General features: G+C 37.5%; 1 protein-coding gene across 9 annotated transcripts in view; it reads left to right on the plus strand.

Moving 5' to 3' along the window:
* The window catches only part of Atxn2 (ataxin 2), an 84162-nt gene that overhangs the window by 21427 nt on the left and 41231 nt on the right, over positions 1 to 21504 (plus strand). For 4 of the 9 annotated variants that reach the window (XM_033762436.1, XM_033762433.1, XM_033762435.1 and 1 more), the window contains exons 5-10: positions 9538 to 9662; positions 13169 to 13260; positions 13995 to 14192; positions 15421 to 15599; positions 17440 to 17685; positions 20872 to 21054. In XM_033762436.1, the coding sequence (XP_033618327.1) occupies positions 9538 to 9662; positions 13169 to 13260; positions 13995 to 14192; positions 15421 to 15599; positions 17440 to 17685; positions 20872 to 21054 (1023 nt within the window). The remainder of the gene's footprint in view (positions 1 to 9537; positions 9663 to 13168; positions 13261 to 13994; positions 14193 to 15420; positions 15600 to 17439; positions 17686 to 20871; positions 21055 to 21504) is intronic. The other 5 variants (XM_019204550.2, XM_019204555.2, XM_019204551.2 and 2 more) reach the window with 2 other exon arrangements.

A 21504-nucleotide genomic window follows, 5' to 3' on the forward strand; every position in this document is an offset into this window, starting at 1 on the left:
TTTTTTTTTTTTTTTTTTTTTTAGTATAATTGTGAAATTGTGCAACCCTCCCTACAGTAAACTTTAGATCATCTTCATCGCACTAAAAAAAATCCTCACATCCTTTGCAGTGATTCCGCACTAGCTTTCTCCCTAATCCTTGGCTGATGATCTTTCTCTTTAGCTTTGCCTATTCTGGACATTGTGTGTTAATGGAACCATATTTAGTCTTTTGCAATAGGCTGACTTTACTTAAGAATAATGTTTTCAAGAGTCATCTAAATTGTATGCATCAGTACTTCTCCCTTCACTCTCATGTCTTCCTCTTGTTACTTTTCTTCCCAGGGCCAAGGATGGAACCCAGGGCCTGTGCATGCTGGGCAAGCTCTAAACCACAACTGAAGTTCGTTATACCTCACCCCTTTTTTATTTCTTGGTGGTGTCCTGCAACACATAAGTTTTGAATTTAGATAAAATGACCATTTATCTGTTTTGTTGTTTTTGCTTTTTGATGTTATGACTATGAAGGTATTGCCTAATGGACACTGTAAAGATTTATTTCTGTGCTTTCTTTTGAGATTGTCAACTTCTACCATTTATCACCCATTTTGAGTTAATTTTTAATTGTGAAGTAGGGGTCCAGCTTCATTATTTTGCATGTGGATATCTAGTTGTCCAAGCACCATCTGTAGAAAAGGCTCTTTTCCCATTAAATTGTGTTGGCATTTTTACTGAAAATCAGTTGATCATAAAGGTAAAGAATTATGAATTCAGTTCTCTTCAGTAGAAAGAACTATATATGTCTTATATTCAATATCACGCTCTTTATTATTGTACCTTTGTAGTTAAGCTTTGAATTCAAGATGTATAAATCCTGTAAGTATATTATTTTTTAAGATTGTTTTGACTGTTCGGAACTCTTGAATTCCTGTGTGGATTTTAAGGTCATTTTGTTCATTTTTACAAAATTGCAGCTGGGATTTTGATAGTAATTGCATTGAATCTCTTGCTCATTTTGGTGGTGTACTGCCTTAACAATATTAAATCTTCCAAGAACATGGGATGTCTTTTTAGTTATTTAGGTCATTTGCTTTCTTTCAGAAATGCCTCTCAGTGTTCAGGGTATATGTTTTATACTTCTTTCATTAGTGTTATTCCTCAGTGTTTATTTTTTGGATTCTGTCTTATTATTTTATTTTATTGGTTTTTTTGAGACAGGGTCTCATTATGTAGTTGAGACTGTCCTGGAACTCACTGTGTAGCCCATGCTTGTCTTGAACTCACAGCGATCCTCCTGCCTCAGCCTCCCGAGTGCTGGGATTACTGATGTGTGCCACAGTGCCCTGACTGGATTCTATTTTAAATGGACTTTTTCTTTAATTCCATTTGTACTTTGGAGCAGTATGTATTGTTTTGATATCCTTACATCCAGTTAATATAAATCTTCCTTTTGACTCTTAGAAGGATAAACACTGAATTTTGTACACTTTGGAGTGAGAACACATTTTGAGAATGTCTCTTCTGCCAGCTGTTGGTGACTCAGTGGCTTTCCCACTGAGATCCAGAAACATTTATTCATGTCTGCTTTGTAGGATTCCTTCTCTCTACTAGCCCAAGGAATTTTTAATTGGGGGTTATAATTGGGGGTCAAATTCTCATTATATTTTTAAAATAGTTTCAAAGTAGTAAAATTTCATGAAACATGTTAGGGACATAAAAGCAAAAAACTTTGCTTCACTTGAAGGAAATAATAAAGTAGACTGGTCATTCTACTACAAGACGACATATATAAGGTACCTATTAAAAGACCTGGCTTAGCCAGAAGAATTTAGTGTTCTAACTTGATGATGGACTTCCAGAAAGAGTTTGTATCTTTCTCACCTATTCTTTTTCTTCGTGTAGTTGAAGTGAAATTACACAAATGTAAATCTTTTGTCCTCCAATTGTGGGAAAAGTTATTTTCTTCTCTTTTTTTCTTGTTCTGTAAACTTCTTTGGTGATTTCACAGAATACATTCTTGTTTGTTTGTTTGTTTTTTGTTTTTTGAGACAGGGTCTCACGACATAATTGAGACTTACCTGGAACTCACTATGTAGCCCAGGCTGGTCTCGAACTCACAGCCATCCTCCTGCCTCAACCTCCCAAGTGCTGGGATTACAGGCGTGCGCCACCACGCCTGGCTACAAAATATATTCTTATCATCCTGTCTGTTCCCCTGCTTCTAAACAATTCGGGTATCTCTTAATTAACTTTTTCTCCAGATTCCTCTTTTCCAGTCAGTTTTGGGCATTGGTGTAAATTCTTAGGCACAGTGTTTATCATACCATACCACCGCTTGCTTAGAATCTTCAGTACCCATTATTAAAATAAAGATGGGATGGCGTACCTTGGAACTCATGGCCCTTTCAAGTGGTATTTCTCTTTCACAACATCATGTCTTATTTCTCGATATCTATGCACCTCTTGAGGAAGTTGGCATATTCTGTCTGTTGGACATTCCTAATGCCAATTTGAAGCTTAATCTTCTGCATTTACTCGCCACCTAAAAAAATCTGCTGTACTCAACAGAATGTTAGATACTTTTTTAAAGATCAAGCTAAAGTCTTCCTTCCTTACTCATCATGTGGTCTTTGTTTTGTTTTTTTGAGGCAGGGTCTCTCTTTGTAGTTCAGGCTGGCCCTGAACTCAATATGTAGCCCAGATTGGCCTCAAACTCAAGGTGATCCTCCTGCCTTAGCCTCCCAAGTGCTAGGATCACAGGTGTGTACCACCACACCCGGGTTTTGTGGTCATTTTTATTCCTTATGCCAATGGCTATAAACCCTTTGCATTTTATTTTTAGCATAGAATAGCCCCTACCCCATGAAGTCCCAGACTGAATTGCAGTTAAACAAGACATTGGTGGGTGAGGTGAGCAGAAGTGTCCCACCGCCCTACTTACTTTTCCTGTCTCCCTTAAAGAATTTCAGTTGTATAACCAGTGGTCTAAGTCATGTATTGATTGTTTTGTTTTGTTTTTTGGTACCAGGGATCGAACTTGGACCCTTGATCTTGAAAGGCAGGTGGCAGAACCACTGAGCTAAATCCCTAGCCCTAAGTCATGTATTGATCACTCAGCATTATTAGATGATTTTTTTTTTGTCAGTATAGTTTGTATATCCCAATGCATTATAATTTTCTGGACTTCAGAAATCATATTTACAAAACTCTGCTATCTTCCCATAGTGTTTAGTATAATGCTTTATAAGTAGTACGTACTTGACATATATTTATTCCTTCACTTGATTTTTTAAAAAAGATTAAATTGCTTGAACCAAACCAGGGAAAACTGGTTATTTTTTTCTTATAGACATACTATCATAGATAGCAATTAAAATTGTAATTACCAGGTTCCCTACAGCATAGGAAACATAGCCAAGTGTATTTTTCTGATGAAATGTTGTTCCTAGCTATTTTAATACCAAATACCCTTTTGAGAAATAAACAAAATCCCAAGTTTTAGCTTTGGAGGTAAGGCTCATGATTCTTAGATAAATCGGAAAAGTCAATCACAGATACAGAGTAAAGTATGAAAGCATGTATATGAGCTACTGGAAGACCCTTTAAAAGAATATTTTGTCCTAGCTCTTGTGTGAGATATACACACCTATCTGAAATATAATGAGGTACTGTACTTAGTGTATCCATTTGTAAAGAGTTGTATAAAACCAACTTCGTTGTGGTTCAGTTTGAAATTATAAGATTAAAAAATACTATATCGTAGAGATGATTTATGATTCCCCCCCCCGTGAATCCTGGTGAAAACTATCCCTTTCAGAAAACCAATTTGCAGTGTTGTTGAATGTCCTAAAATAAAAATTAAAATTAGGGAATTTAAAAGATTTATTTGAATTTTTGTTTAAAAGTTGGTGGTCACCTTTTTGTTCTTGTTCTCTCTCCTTTTTTTTTAAGTGTTGCAGATCGAAGCTAGGCCCTCATATATGCTAGGCAAGGACTCTACCACTGAGCTATATTCCCACCCCTGTTCTTTTTGTTTTGTTTTGTTTTGTTTTGTTTTTGAGGCAGGGTCTCACTTTGTAGCTCAGGCTGGCCATGAACTCAACTGTGTAGCCTAGGCTGGCCTTGAATTTGTGGCAGTTCTCCTGCCTCAGCGTCCCTCCTGAGTGCTGGGATCACAAGCTTGCGACACCTCATCTGGCTCCACCCCTGTTCTTCATTTTATTGGGTAGGCTGTCCTGTTCTCTTGGATGTTGGGAGTTATTACATTACTTTATTTACCAGTGTGTTCTCTTTTTTTTTTTTGTACCGGGGATCAAACTTGGGTCCTCATGCTTGCGAGGCAGGCGGCAGAACCACTGAGCTAAATCCCTGGCCCACCAGTGTGTTCTTCATGGTAACATTTCCATCTACTGCAAGTCACTTTTGCTGTGAAAGGCAAAATGACTTCTAAAAGACATTTTAAAAAATTCCATCTTCTGAAACAAAAAACAGTTACAGGCAGGGAAATCTCTTGCTAGTTTCAGGGCACATGTGCTACAGAGAGAGACTCTGGTTTCCCATTCTGTGAAGTCAGGATGATCTTTTTCGTTTTGATACTTTAGCTCTTCCTCACTTATTCTCTGCTGAAAAGTTTTCAGTTGAAGGACAAAGTGTTGGACTGACTTTTTTTTTTTTTGTATCAGGGATCAAACTCAGGACCTTGAGCTTGCAAGGCATGTGCACTGCCACTGAGCTAAATCTCTAGCCCCTTGGACTGACTTTTATGGGTCTCACCTTAAAGATTTGAATTTCATGGTTATGTTAAAAAAATTTTTTTTTAAATTTTGGAGACAGTCTCCCTTTGTAGTTCAGGCTGGCCTTGAATTCTCTATGTAATCTAGGCTTTCCCTGAACTCATGGTGATCCTCCTGCCTCAGTCAGCTGAGTGCTGTTATTATAGGCAAGCACCACCATTGTCGCTAACAGGTGGCTTCTTAATTGTCAGGTTGGCACCCATTGCAATTGATACTCTACCTGTATAAGTAAGTGCACATATAACTGATATATGGTGAGAAAATGTTCTTAGCAGTTGTTGAAAGAGACCCACAGCAATAATAATTGATAAAGACAATAAAATTGAAATGTTTTTTGTCTAGAATTTCACTGTCAAGAAGAAACATTTAATTTATAGTAAATGAATAGAGGGGGATTTTTGGGGGGAGGCTTTTCTGGAATGTCATTTAAACATTACTGAATTTAAGTCTGATAATTATTTCCTTCAGTTTCATGTTATTTAGTAGTTTTTATAAATTTATTCATAACAACACATTGTACTTATTTGGCCAGTGTTCTGTTCCTTTAAAGTTTCCTTTATAAATTTAATTTTCCATAGGCATAATTGACTAGGAGGTCAAAGGAAAGATTGGGGTACAGAATCCTTAACCCTGTTTCCTGAGTATGATCTGAAGATACCCTTGAATGAGGTGTTTTCTTTCTGACCACCGGCAGGTGGCAGCACTGGCATGGAATGACTAGGTTTTGCCCAAAATCACAGGGATGGGAAGTATTGAGAAGCTGCCTCTTTTTTCCCCTCTAGTAGAGAGGCTTTTGTAAAGTGGATGTTTATAAGGCACAGAGTAAAGCACAGGTAAAACTAAATACTCTTTATCTCATCTGATATTTTTTTTAATGCCTGTAGTTCCTTCAGAAACAGGTAATATTTTTCTAGCATTCAACTTTGGGTTTTTTTTGTTTTTTGTTTTTTGTTTTTTTTGGTTTTTTGAGACTGGGTCTCACTATGTAGTTGAGACTGACCTGGAACTCACTATGTAGCCCAGGCTGTTCTCAAACTCACAGCGATCCTCCTGCCTCAGACTCCGGAGTGCTGGGATTACAGGAGTGTGCCACCATGCCCAGCTCTCACTTTGTATTCTTGCTTCTCCCTCTTGTAATGCTTTTGTTTCTCACCGTAGAGGATAATGAAAAATTAATATGCTGTGACTTTTAGCATGAATATTAGCCTGCATGCAAATTCCCACAATTATGATTAGAATGTTAGCCAGTTCTTGGATTTTGCAGGAATCCTGGTTACAGCATTGTGCTATTTAATACCAACAGTGGCTTAAAGAAAATCTGAATGTAGCTGTTAATAAAATGTCTATGATTTAAGATTGTAAAATAAATCAGAATTTATAGTAGTGGATATTGGTGAAAGTATTAATGGAACCTCCAGATTTTGCTTCCTTCTGGCTCATGGTACTTTTGAGGTCCTGAAATAAGATACTGTACTTTTATGGCCAGGTTTTCTTTAGCAACCTGATATTGTCACCTCATTTTGTGTTGATGTTCCATTCTTGTTTATCTTTTCCGTAAACCTTCTATTTGTCTTTAAAAAGGTATCTACTTTTGGAGAGAGTTTAAGAATCAAGGAATATTATTCCTTATAGGATAATATTTTTGCATTTTACTTTATTTCTGCTTCGGAAGAAAACTATACTGCTAAGTTAAAACTAAATAGTTTATTCGTTTATAAGACTGATAGTATAAACAAAAGATTTAAGATAAAAGTGTAGTGTTGAAAAAATAGGTCACTTAATAATGGTCTCTCAGTACAACCAAAATTGTTTGTTTATTTATTTATTTATTTAGGTTTTTTGAGACAGGGTCTCACTACGTAGTTGAGACTGACCTGGAACTCACTATGTAGCCCAGGCTGGTCTGGAAGTCACAGCGATCCTCCTGCCTCAGCCTCCCAAGTTCTGGGATTACAGGTGTGTGCTACCACGCCTGGCTTGTACAACCAAAATTGTGGTCAGCTGAATAAAGCTTGATTCAGTGAAGTTTTAGACTCTTACTTTGCTTTTTGCATTGCCTCTCATTTGGGGATTCTTTTTTGCTGTTTAGAATCATATAATTAAAATGTTTTATTTTGTACTTTTGGATTGTTTGATTTGAGAATAGTTTGGCTTAGTCCCCAGTCTTTTCTGAATACTTTCTTACATATACACATACACTGTATATGTTTTTACACACACTGCCCCCCACATCCCATGAGAAAAAAGTCCATTTTGGTTCTATAAAACTTCCTAATTACTTTGAGCTTTAATTTCTTTTAATTTGGCGGAGGAGTATTGGTGATCGAACTCAGGACCTCATGCTTGCCAGGCAGGCACTGTGCCACTGAGCTATATGCCCCAGCCCTTTAATTACTTTAATAGAGAGCCAGGCGTGGTGGTGCACACCTGTAATCCCAGCACTCGGGAGACTGAGGCAGAAGGATTGCTGTGAGTTCGAGACCAGCCTGGACTACATAGTGAGTTCCAGGTCAGTCTCAACTACATAGTGAGAACCCTGTCTCAAAAAACCGAACCAAACCAAACCAAACAAAACAAAATTACCTCAATAAAAAGTTTTATCTTTTTATATATACTAAGTTTTTGTCAAAATGTTTTATTCATATAAGTATATAGTTTTCTGGAACTAGTATGATCAGAACTTTAGCAGGATTTTATGTATAAATTAATAATTCTTTTGCTTCTCACAGTTCACAGAACTGGTTTCAGATTCCTATAGTTTATTTTTTTTTCCCTTCATTTGTGAAAAAAAATTCCACAATCCTAATGTAAGTTTTTATTTGATGCTTTCTTAGAACACTTCATATTCTTGAAAAATACACATGAATACCAAGAACTACATAAGTAGGGCCTGACAGAGGCTAGTATAAAATAAAGCTAAAGTTTTGGGGCCATAGATGGCTTCCAGAAGAAGATGGTGTGTTGAGAAGACAGAATCAGTTTCTTAGAATCTCTAGCTTTTCCAGAGTGGGACTGTCTTCTGGTGTGTGCTCTATCCCAACCCAGCTAGGGCTGGCTACTCTGGAGAGCTCCCTGTCTGTGCTCTTGGCTTTTATAATTGCTAGCAGTGAGCACAGTTTCTGGTGGAGCTAATGCTTTTGTTCTCTAAGGTGATCCATATATAGCCATGCTCACCCACCCCACTTTGGGATGAAAGGCAGTTAGAGTTAGCTAGCCTGCTATGCCCTGCCTAAATTCACCTGCTCAGATTTATTTATTTCCCTCCGCTTCTGTTCCTCCCTTCCTGCCTGTCTCCCTTCTTTTCTTACATCTTCTCTTCCTCTCTTTCCTTTTTTCTTTTCTTTTTTGGCAGTCCTGGGGATTGAACTCAGGGCTTTTGCACTGGACTACATCACTGGCCTTTTAAAATTTTTTTATTTTGAGACAAGGGCTCACCAAGTTACTGAGTTGCCCAGGTATGGCTCAAATTTGTACTTCTCCTGCTTCATCCTCCCAGAGTTCTGTGATTACTTGTGTACACCACCAAGCCCAGCTTGCCTGATCAAATTTCTTTGATATCACCTTTACAATTAGGAAGATAATGACAGTTACAGAAACAAGGTCAAAGGGCCGGAGATTTAGCTCAGTGGTTCTGCTGTCTGCCTTGCAAGTGCAAAGACCCAAGTACAATCCTCGGTACCAAAAAAAAGAAACAAGGCCAAATTAAAAAAAAGAAAACTCTAGAATTGTGTGCTTCATTTAGACTGAGTCTTCCTTTTTCCTCTTTGTGGCAACTTGCAATTAGGGGCAGGGCACAATGGTTGGGAGCCTTTAGTACTCTGCAGCAGAGCCAGAATAGAAGTATTTCTCTTTAGTCAGGGGTAGGTTCCAACCTGTGGATCTAGGTTTTTAAGTGTAACCCTCTAGCTGCAAAGCAATGCCTTATGCTATTTAGCTGTTTAACTGGGTACTAACCCCCAATTAGAGAAAGTTTCCTTTTCCAGAGAGCAGTGTACTCAGGACATACAGGTGCCACGTTGCTCTCACATTAGTAGTCGATGACAACACAAATAAATGAGAACGTGTTAAAGGTAGGTCTGTCCACCTGAACCTTCTGGGGATAGGTAATGTTGCAGGGCCTGAACTTCTTTCTGTGAAGGTAAAGCTTACTCAGAATGGTGTCATTTACTGTTGGCCAGAGTGTATTTAGATACTGACCCCCTGGATTTAAAAAGTTATCTGCATATATTTAACTGTATGTGCTGTGATGTTATATCTAATCAGTAGAAATCTTCTGGGTCACTTCGGAAACAAACATTTATGTTTTTGTTTTTTGTTTTTTTTTTTTTTGGTACCGGGGATTGAACTCGGGTCCTTGCACTTGCAAGGCAAGCCACTGAACCCCGGCCCACAAACATTTATCTTTAACATGATGAATTATGTGAGTATATTAAATATATGTCATGGATTAAAATTATGAGAAAAAACCAGGCATGTACACTCCTGTAATCCCAGCACTCAGGAGGCTGAGGCATGAGGATCACTGAGAGTTGAGGGCAGCCTGGGCTACATAGTGAGCTCAAGGCAAGCCTGAACTACAAAGCAAGACTTGGTCTCAAAAAAACAACAAAAAAAACCACCTCTTACTAACAATTATCTATGATGCCATTTAACAGAATGTTTGAAAGGCTATCAAAAATTCATTTCCTGTAATTTTAAAAACATATGTTTTTGTTGATGATTAATATTTGGTTGTATGATTTTTCAACCAAAATCATTTTTGCAGATGCTTTTACTGACTCAGCTATCAGTGCTAAAGTGAATGGTGAACACAAGGAGAAGGACCTGGAGCCCTGGGATGCCGGGGAACTCACAGCCAGTGAAGAGCTAGAGGCTTTGGAAAACGATGTTGTAAGTGTTAGCTTGGAGTGGTTAGCAGACGTGGGTCATTGTGGTGCAAACTGGATGTCCTCTCATTTGGTTTTAATCTAAGTGTGTGTTTGTTGTTTTAGTGAATGTATTTAGAGCAGCATCTGTGCAGATGGAGCCTTTATCTCAGGAAATAAAGAAAAATGTTCTCTCATTTTACTTGTGAGGGCTAAGCAGGAATGTGATCTGTCCTTGTGTCCATAAATTATTTGCATGTGGTTAAATGACAGTAAGCCGTTTACAGATTGAAACAGAAACCCTGAGAATGGCCAGTGTGTTTAGCTTTGAATGCCTTGGAGAATAACTCTAAGGAGGGTGGGGTTTTGTCACTTGACTTTACCTAGAGAGAATGTGGACATTGTGCATTTTAGGCTTCTTAGCTGAAAAAGAGAAGATATGTGATTTGGTTGCACTAGGATTAAATAATTTTGTAATTTTCTTGGCCTTAAATTGGAATCATTTTCGATAAGAACATATTTTTCAAAATGCCTTGCTACGTATTATTTTTGCTTTTACCCTGACACATCATCTGCAAGTCAAATGCTTGGTAGACTATTTTTAGGATAGAGAGCACAGAGATGTAAAGTCTTGCCAAAAAAGTGTATTTAGATCACAGAATCGGAATTGAATAAAGAACCTTGCATTGAGAACAGAGAAGTCTATGTTCAGTGTTTAAAGAATAATTTAGTAATTTGTACTTTCTCAGACCTTACCTCTAGTTATAAAATGAGAAATTCATACATAGCATATCATTTAATTAAAAAAAAATTTTTTTTGGGGTGCTAGGAATCACACTCAGGACCTTGCATTTGTGAAGCAGTTGGTGGAACCACTGAGCTAAATCCCTGCCCTAATTTCAAATTTTAAAGAATCATTGTTCTTCGGCCTTTTGGCAAAGATCAAGTGTAAATTTCCTTTGGTACCAGGAATTGCACTCAGGACCTTATGCTTGCAAGGCAAGCGCAATGCCACTGAACTAAATCCCCAGCCCAAGTGTAAAATTTTTTTTTTTTTTTTTTTTTTTTTAATACCAGGAACTCAGGCCACCTTGAGAGGCAGGTGGCAGAAGCACTGAGCCAAATCCCTGGCCCCAAGTATAAATTTTAAAGAATCCTGTGGAACAGGCATAGTGGCACATGCTGGTAATCCCAGCACTGAGGCAGGAAGGTGGTTGTGAGTTCAAGGCCAGCCCAGACTACATAGCGAGAGCCTGTCTCAGCCCCCAGTCATGTAGAACCTAATATAATTGTTCTCAAGGGTGTATCACGTCATTTATCTTAAGGAAGATGGGAAATGAGCGCCACCTTTTACCTTATTTGTGAGGTGTAGATGATTTGAGACTTTCTGGGATGAATTGAGCAGTGTTTATAAAAATTTTAAATGCACTTAGAATTTGTTCCAGCAATTTTACTTCTAAGAATTTATTTATTTATTTATTTATTTATTTATTTATTTATTTATTTATTTATTTATTTTTGAGGGGGTACCAGCGATCAAACTTGGGTCCTTGTGTTGCAAAGCAGGTGGTGGAACCACTGAGCTAAATCTCTGGCTCTAAGAATTTATTTTTTATGCCAACATATCTTAATTCCTGCAAATAATTATATATGAGGATTTTTTTTTTTTTTGTAGTGTTATTTCACTAGTTAGGTGTCTGACAGTACAGCATGAACTAAATAGATGTATGGTGCTGCTATTCAGTAGAAATTCTGTATTATCTACTGAAAGAGTGGTGTTCCAATATGAAATAATTCAAGATTTATTAGAAGAAAAAAACAAGTTATAGAACAGTAGGTCTGATAGGAATATTTTTAAAAAGGAAGTGAGGTGCCATGATGCTGCTTGTGATAATATACTAGCACTTGGTAGGCTGAAGCAGGAGGGGTGCAAGTTCAAGGCCATGCTGCACTACATAATCTAGAATCACACTGAGGAAACTGTTGATAATAGCCATGTGTGTGCACTGGGATTGGAATAGCTTTACTTTGTATTAGATATCTTTTTATCTGATTTAGATTTTTGTATGTTTGTTTTGAGACAGGGTCTCACTGTGTAGTTGATACTGACCTGGAACTCACTATGTAGTCCAGGCTGGTCTCGAACTCACAGTGATCCTCCTGCCTCAGCCTCCCGAGTGCTGCGATTACTGGTGTGGGCGATCATGCCCAGCCAGATTTAGATTTTTTACGTAGCGCATACATTGCTCAGATAATTTTGGTCTCCATTGCTGATTGTGATTTCCTCCGTGCATATGTTAAGTTAAAGGATTAACTTTTGTAATAAAGTTAGAAAGGCAGGTCTTACCAGAACCAATACAGGAGGACCCAGAGTTAATGGGTGAACTCTAATGAAAGCTTGTGTGTTGCCATTGCTGTTTGCATTGCTTACATGATGTTGGGCTCACTCCTTGATACATACAGGGACTGTGTCCTCACCACCTATCCAGTCTGGCTTTGAAAGAGGTGAATCAATAGATAAGTCATTAACCAGGCATTAATATTTGCCCAAGAAGATTATTTATTATTTGCCCCAATTAGTTGATTGTTACGAATTAAAGAGTGCAGCCTGCTGAGTATGGTGACACATGCCTGTAATCCTAGCACTCCTAGAGGCTAAGGGAGGAGGATCACAAGTTCTAGCCCAAACTGGGCAATTTAATGGCTTAACAAGATCTTGTCAATATTTCTTTTAAAAAAATTAATTTGTAAAAAAGAGCTGAAAATACAGGTCAGTGCAGAGGTCCTTGCACCCCAATCCCCAGTACCATAAGAGAAAAGATAAATAAATAAATGAAAGCGTGTAGCTTAGCTTTAGAGAGTGATAGTTTTTTGTAGTTCCATTATAGAAATGAAGTTATTTGCTGTGACTGTAACTTAGGATGCTGACATCCAGAATTGCTGAGGCCCCACAACTGCTAATGGTAAAATCAGTTCTAAAATCCAGCCCTTGTGATTTGTTCCACTGATTATTACTTCATGCTGCCTCATCTTTCCAGCATTCCTAGGAGGAAGGGAAGGGTAGCGTCTGGTATTATGGTGTCCCTTTGAAGTAATGATTCAGTGGGGAAGCTTCTCCCTTCTTTCCCCTAAAAGTTGGGAATATTCTTGACTGTTAGAAGGCACCTCCTCCCTTTCATAGACCAAATGATGGTGATCTCAAGAAGGTTCCAGGTAACATAGAGCTGTCTCTGCTGAGGGTAAGGAAGAGAACCCTTATGCCAAGGCGCAACTTTATGAAGTAACTAAAATGTAAGCTTTTCTAAGTAACGTCAAGTCTGATTGTGTTGTATATTTACTTACTAATTTGAGGGACTGATATGGAAAAGAAAAATATTCCTTAAACAATTTTTAAAGGACATCTCTGATCATTTTAATTTGTTAGATATTAGTATAGTTTGTTAGCAATTGCTATTGTAAATATTGATTGTAACTGAATTAAGGAAGACAAATACTTGGTCATTTTGAAAAATGAGCTTCATTTTCTTCTAGTCTAATGGATGGGATCCCAATGATATGTTTCGATATAATGAAGAAAATTATGGTGTAGTATCTACGTATGATAGCAGTTTATCTTCATATACGTAAGTTTTAAAAGTTTGTTTTTATTTAAGTTCATCTGTCTTTGATTTTTATCAACTTATATGATGTTGAATAAATGTTTCTACTAGGTTTTTAAGTTATACAATTATATAAAGAATTGTTCTGAAGCTGGGTATGGGGGCGCATGCCTGTAATCCTGCTGAGGCAGGAGGATCGCTGTGAGATCAAGACCAGCCTGGGCTACATAGTGAGTTCCAGGTCAGTCTCAACTACATAGTGAGACCCTGTCTCAAAAAAACCAAAAAAAAAAAGAAAGAAAAGAAAAAAAAAAAGAATTGTTCTGTTACTATTTAGGGTGGTAAATGCCTATTAAGGTGAATGTTTCCTCATACCTCATTTTTGTGCTCGAAAGAAATTTTGTTTTTAAATTGCAGAAAATTAACTTTGCAAGGTTATGGTGAACTGTTTAACGTGTGTTTGAAATGTTAAATGTTCTTCCATGTAAAAGGAATCTGAAAAATTCAGATTTTGATTTATAAACTGAGCACAGTAACTTTGACAGTTTTTCCTATATTCTACACCCTAAACTTTCTTAATAGTTGATTTTTTTTCTTTATTTTTTTTTGGTGCCAGGGATTGAGCTTGGGTCCTTGCACTTGCAAGGCAGGTGGCAGAATCACTGAGCTAAATCCCCGGCCCAGTAGTTGATCGTGATAGATACATAAATTATAACTTCAAAATAATCAATTTTCTTTCCTTTTCTTCATATTTTTAGGGTACCCTTAGAGAGGGATAACTCCGAAGAATTTTTAAAACGAGAAGCAAGGGCAAACCAGTTAGCAGAAGAAATTGAATCAAGCGCTCAGTACAAAGCTCGAGTGGCCCTGGAAAATGATGATAGGAGCGAGGAAGAAAAATATACAGCAGTTCAGAGAAATTCCAGTGAACGTGATGGGCACGGCATAAACACTAGGTATTTAAAGGAAATCATGATGCAGTATTTTGGATACACAACTCAAGGTCTGTGTGAGAAAGTGTATGTTATTATTATTGTTTTATTTCTCTTTAATGAAGCTTAGGTAGAGAATGCAAATGGAATTGGCTTCAGATTCTGTTAAAAGATTATGGTAATCTTGGAAGATACATTTTGAGGCAGCTCTGTGGAGCCAAAATGCTGAGCATATGTGAAGGGCAAGCCAAAGTCCTGGAGAGTTGTTAAAGTATAATTACCAGAGGGGGACATGTCCAATATAGTAAGAGGATAGTGTAATTCTAGATTAAAGATGTGTTCAAAGTACTGGGAACAGGCAGAGTGAGGAAGAATGAGCATCACTTGTGTGATAGAGAAAGCCTCACTGAGGGGGTGGCATTTAGTGATAGGGTAATGGAATCTACCTTCCATTTAGAGGGATCTGGAAGAAGAATTTCTCTCCCAGTGAAGAGACAGTGTGGAGGCATGGCGTTGTGAGAGAATCCACAGATTAGGAAGAGGCTAGTGCCCTGTGTCTAGAACCCAGGGCCTGTGTTGTGGGTGTATAAGAACTGAGGTAGTGGAAGGACTTTGTATTTCCTGCTTAAGAGCACTCTGGGTGGGAGATCTGGGAATGGACCATGGGCCATTGAAGAGTGGTGAGGCAGGGAGTCCTGTTGTGTATTGCAATATTTCAACTATGAGAATGTAGTAACCAGCTGTATTAAGGCTGGTGATAAAAAGGTTAGGAAATCCAGGGCTGCCCCTGAGGTATATTTAATAACTAAATTGATCATAGTTCTGATAATAGAGATAGGGATATAGAACAAGTAAAAGGGGATAAAAGGTGACTCTGTTGGTGTAATTTATTGTATTTGTGGGACTTGTGAATTTTTCACTTATGCATAATCATTGCACTGAGGAACGCCTGCTACAGGTACCTGGTAGAGCAGGAGATGCATCCTGTCTTCAAAACATAGCTTAGAGCCTGGTGATTTGAATTGACATCTGTCTCTTGTACTTTGTGCTTAGGAGAGGAATCTGGGGGAAGGGAAAAGTCAGAGGCTGGAACTCTGGTAAGATCAAAGTGTAGAGGAGTGAAGCTGTTGGTTTTTTTTGTGTTGAATCTTTTTATAACAGACATTTCCATCTGCCTAAATTACTTTTAGATATGTTTCATTAGCTTGGTGCCTTTTAAGAAAAAATGATTTAGAAGATCTCTCATTTTCAGGGAAAATAAATATATTCCTCCTGGACAAAGAAATAGAGAAGTTATATCCTGGGGAAGTGGGAGACAGAATTCACCGCGTATGGGCCAGCCTGGATCCGGCTGCATGCCATCAAGATCCACTTCACACACTGCAGATTTCAACCCGAATTCTGGTTCAGACCAAAGAGTAGTTAATGGAGGCAAGTATTTTGACCAAATTTGTCAATGTCATTGATCAGCTACATAGTTTTCTAATTACTGAAAATATTTTTTACATAATTGACAGGAATGTGAGCACCACTAATGATTTCTGTGGTCCTTATACTTCAAAATTATATAAGATATGCAGATAATCAAATTAGAAAAATATTGTGTATGTCACTGGCATATACAGTATTCAGCATGACAAAAGACTTTTTAGAGATAAGGTGTAAAATTTACCTCAGACAGTGACATAGCCAAAAAAAATTCCACATATAAAGAAATTGGAAACTTTGCATAGGTTCTCAATTTTGAAAACACTGGACAATAAAATAGTTTAGATTATATGTAAAATTCTAATATATGTAAAACAGTAGTTAGTATTTGTTTTCATTACTATTTATATATTTATATTCTGCTTACTTCAAGAAAAGTTTTGAAGCTGGGTATATAATCTCAGCACTCAGGAGGCTGAGGCAGGAGATTGGCCACAAGTTTGAGGCCAGCTTGGACTGCAAAGCATCACCCTGTCTTCACAAGGGGGAGTGGTTGAGTGGTTGTAATATAAGATAAAACCTGCAGTCACGTGAAGAAAATGATGTGAGAAATGTGCTCCAAAGTACAACAAACAACTCTGTCTTGTTACAGTTGAGCAATTTACATAAAAGACACTCGAGTCTTTAATAGGAAGATATTTTATCCTGTGCCTTTAAAACTAGGTCAAATAGTGCTGCTCATGGTTTATTAAATTCTGGGCTGCTGAAGAGCAGAACTGTGAGTGGGAAAATTCAGAAAATTGGAAAGATGAAAATAGAGAATGCTAAGTTTCCAATTTCATTTGCTTTCATTGAATCTTTTCTCCAGAATTCCTCTCCAATGAACACTCTTGAGTATTTTCTGTACTTAATATTAGGGGTGAAATTTCTTTGCTCACTGAGTGAAGATTTTTAGTTCATAAACAGAATTTTCAAAGTAAAAACCTGAAGGGGGCTGGGAAACATGTGTGATACTCAAGTGTGTGAAGCCCTGTGGAGAGGAGGACTGGACTGTTTCCTGAAGTTCGGGTAAGTGACCTGTGTTAGTAGATGGCAGCCTTATCTGACCTGTGCATACACGCATCAGTATCAGTTTTACTTGGTGGTGACTGCTTTGCAGTTGCATTGTTTATTAAGTAGTCTATTAGACGAGTATTTAATTGTATAAATTATTTAGATGGTCCCCGCTTTTCTAGTTTAATGAGATTAATAGATTTGTCTTGAAACAGAAGAGTATTAGCCTTTGTTACTTCTCTGACCCTCGAAAATGGAAATAATGTTTTATTTCTACTGAAATGGAACTTGCTTGATTAGATTGCAAAGTGAACTTTGTGTTCAGATAAAAACCTGATGAAAAATCATATATATGGTTGTAAGAAACCAGCTTTTAAAATTAGTTATATTATTTTCATTATATTTTATAGCTAAAACTAATACAGTAAATAATCTTGACTAGGAATTACTGTGTCTTATTGTGTGAAATTATGTAGTATATGATATATTATATTCCTTGTGACAGTTGTTTACTGAGAAACAATTACAAAAACAGGATTACTTGGCAAAGTCTTAACTGTCTTCTTCAGTAGTATGTGTAGATCCTAATTAACCCTTTGGGAACGTGAGTTCATTTAAACAGACTTAATTTTAAGGAAGTTAAAGTAAAATGTGCATTTATGTCAGTTGAGTTATGCTAAAACTTATCACAAATCAAATGACTGTCCTCAAAGGGTTAAAATGTACAAGAAATCATTTTTGTCATTTTACTTTTTTTCTGTTTACTTTTTTCCCTCATTTTTTTCTTTAGTTTTTATACTTTCCTTCATATCATTTGTTCTGTCAGGTGTTCCCTGGCCATCGCCTTGCCCATCTCCTTCCTCTCGCCCACCTTCTCGCTACCAGTCAGGTCCCAACTCTCTTCCACCTCGGGCAGCCACCCCTACACGGCCGCCCTCCAGGCCCCCCTCGCGGCCATCCAGACCCCCGTCTCACCCCTCTGCTCATGGTTCTCCAGCTCCTGTCTCTACTATGCCTAAACGCATGTCTTCAGAAGGTACAATACCACAATTTGTTCATGTTTTTGTTTGTCTTTGTTCAGCTCCTATGTGAGTTTATAATTATAAAATAGTTTCCTCTTCATTATTTAATAATCTATAATTTCTGTGTTTTAACTTTAGTTTGTTAAAACTATTTCTTATTAACCTTTTGATCATTAGAGAGAAATTTGATAAATGCTATGTGATGCTATGAATTAACCTGAATTGTAAGTAAGGGGGATTACTCTCTCTCTGCCTGGTAATGACGCCCATGTACAGCCCTGGGAGGGTCTCCTCAGGGCCTCTCCCTCCTAACTGATAGTAGATGCAGCAGTTATTGGTGGACAGTGAACGTATCCTCCCAGTATTGGGCCGACTGTAAAATTTGTCATTTTACAGCTTCTTGGCCAATAGGCTAGTGAGCCTTCCTGTTGGTCATAGGCAGAAATAGTGTTTTAAGGATTCTTGTTTGAGTGTGACATTCCATATAGCTGCTTTTGAAGGTCTGCCTTCAGATTACAGCACAGATTGTGTCTTTTAGATTATCTGAGGAGTGCTGGGTGTGGTGGCACATGCCTGTAATCCCAGCACTCGGGGCTGCGGCATATTACAGCACAGATTGTGTCTTTTAGATTATCTGAGGAGTGCTGGGTGTGGTGGCACATGCCTGTAATCCCAGCACTCGGGAGGCTGAGGCAGGAGGATCACTGTGAGTTCGAGACCAGCCTGGGCTACATAGTGAGTTCCAGGTCAGTCTCAACTACATAGTGAGACCCTGTCTCAAAAAACAAAAAAAATAAAAAATAGAGTATCTGAGGAATTCTAAATTTAAGTAGTTTTGAAAAATGAGCTTTACACTGGGCGCACGAGGTGGTGCACACCAATAATCCCAACACTTGGGAGCTGAGACAGGAGGATCAAACCCTTAGAGCTTGAGGTCAGCCTGGGCTTTATAGTGAGTTCAAGACCAGCCTGAACTATATAGTGAGACCATGTCTCAAAAAATAAAAATAAAAATTAGCTTTGCAGTATTGTAGTGAAAGGCTGATTTAATCTGAGAGAAGTCTTTGATCTAAAATAAAATTATTGGGAAAAAAAACAGGTAAAGCTGTGCATGGTGGTATATATGGCTGAGGCTGGAGGGTTGCAAGTTTGAAGCTAGCTTTGGGCAGTACAGTGGCACCTTACCTCCAAAAACATGAATTTGCATCATTGGACTTTTTTTTGGTGCCCTTGTCTAAAACAGGAGTAAAATCACGTAATTTTAATTATTTGTTACTAAACCCATCATTGCTATATATCAGAATACTTGGATGTGGTGTAAGAAGGTAATATTCTAATTTAAATGTAGTGAATAAATTTAAAATACTGTCTTCCTTCTAATGATAATGCTCTTTTCTTATTAGTTCAGAATGTTTGTGTTAAAATTTTAATCAGATTTGTTTGTTAAAATCATAATTGAAATAGCTTTTGTTGACACTAATAAAGTTTTCTTTGGCTGCTGTTAAATAAATTGTTGCCATCCAAGCAGGGAGGTCATATGACCCTGGCTAAAGTGTTTAACATTGAAAAGCATCTTTCACAGATTTTCAAGGTGACTTCTTTCCTCAAAAATTTCTCCTAATATTGCCCACTAAAAGCAAAGTTCTGTTGAAGTATTTAATTATAGTCTATTGTACTACATGATGTTGTGTATTATGAGAATGTGTTAGATGAAGTGCATTCATTCATGAGTTGAGAGCATCCTATGACACTAAAGGTGTAAGGTGTGCTCGTGGACTGGCAGATCTTACAGAAATACAGTTCTGCATAATTCTTGGATTCTGGATAGTTCCACTTGACAGATTGTGCCCTTAGCATTTTTTTTCAAGATTATGTCTGGGATTAAATTCATAGTGGGAACATACATTAATTTAGTGTTCTTGAAGAATCTGATCTTACAATATGGGTAAAGAGCCTTGCCTATGACACTAAGGATGTTTTCTGTGTATTTAGCCCTGTCTGTGGTGAGAGCAGTCTGAGTAGTGTTTTCTCTTGACATTGGGTCTAATGCACATTAGATAGCGTGAAAGAGAAAGAAATCACTAATGGGGTGACAGAATCTGATGTTGAAATTTTGGCAATCATATAGTTCACGTTTCCTCCCTGAGTGTCAGCTGATCTGGTCTTAAAAGCCATGCTTTAACAGAATTGTCAGCTTATGGCATAGTAGAAAACTGCTTATAGTTGAGGACACTTTTAAGCCATGAGTTGTAAAGTTGATGATCATGGCAGTTAGATAAACTTAACATTTAGAAAATTTTAAGAAGGTATATGGATCTATTTCATTAGTTTAGGGATCAGTAGTCTTTTGTTTGAAAATATTTTGTTCTTGGGAATATAGTTCAGTGGTAGAGCACTTGCCAAAGTAAGGCCTTGTGTTTGATACCTGGGCCTGTAAAAAAACAAAGAAATAAAAAATACATTTTTTTCTTACTCAGAATGCTGAAGGTAGGAAAAATTGTAAGTTGGAGGCCAGCCTGGTAACTTAGCAAAACCCTGTCTCAAAATAAAAAGGGCTAGGGATGTAGCTCAGTGGTAGATTACTTGCTTAGCATATGCAGGGCCCTGAGTTCTACACCCACTACCACAAAAGATAAAAGGGGGGAATATATATCTATTAGCTATATAGGTACATGTATATATGAGAAATATGAAGTAATATATTTTAGAAAATTTGAGGCAAAGGTAAAAGTACTTGGTAAAGTAAAAATTATTCCATTAAGTAGCTATAACATCCATTAATATTTTATTATATTTATTTTTATATGCCTGCAAATAATGGATACAGACTACACAGACTGCTAAATTCTTTTATTTTATTTTATTTTTTTGGTACCGGGGATTGAACTCTGGCTAAATCCTGGTCTAAATTCTTTTAAAGTTATATCTTGCTGTTTGATTTCTTACCACCAGCTTCATCCCTCCCTTTCTTAAAAATAAAGGGATGTAAAATTTATTAACTTGTAGAACTCCACAAAATGATTCTGAGTTACATATGGCTGAATATATGTATGTTCTGGAATTTTTCCCCCCTTTTCTTTCATTATTTTAACCAAGGAGAAACTGTTGAGTGAGTGAGAAAGAGAATGTGCGTATTTGGCAAAAAAGTAGTAGTGATGGTCATTGTAGCATTTATGTGATGTTTACTGTTCCTTTCTTAGGGCCTCCAAGGATGTCCCCAAAAGCCCAGCGGCACCCTCGAAATCACAGAGTCTCTGCTGGGAGGGGTTCCATATCCAGTGGTCTAGAGTTTGTATCCCCCAACCCACCAAGTGAAGCAACTACTCCTCCAGTGGCAAGGACCAGTCCCGCAGGGGGAACATGGTCATCAGTGGTCAGTGGGGGTAGGTATCATTTGGCTTTCGGCATAGGAGCAGAGTTCATTTTTTAATTTCCTCTAATATAAAGTGGGCTGAGCTATTGCTCTGTTTGAGGAATTATAAGTGTATATTTTAAAAGTAGTGGATTAGCCAGGAATTGGGGAGGTTACATTTTTTATTCTGGGCTACTCCACTTATTTATCATATGTTAGGAGAAGTCATGCAAGCATCTGAATTTCGGGTTTCTCAGTGAGTAAAGTCATTCTAACTTAGTATACTTCATGGGCTTGTGATCCCATAAGTGTGAGGTCTATAATTTAGTTGGTAGTTATAAGAAATAATATAACACAAGGCAAATACAGTTTCTTATATCTCTCATCTTTTTAGCAACTTTGCTCATTGATTCATCCACAAACATTTATTTTGGGCTGTAGTGTGGTATGTTTTCATGGTGTCTGTATAAGGCACTAACAC

Source organism: Fukomys damarensis, unplaced genomic scaffold, assembly GCF_012274545.1.
Source record: "Fukomys damarensis isolate Sample0158 unplaced genomic scaffold, DMR_v1.0_HiC HiC_scaffold_12, whole genome shotgun sequence".
Lineage (NCBI taxonomy): Eukaryota > Metazoa > Chordata > Mammalia > Rodentia > Bathyergidae > Fukomys > Fukomys damarensis.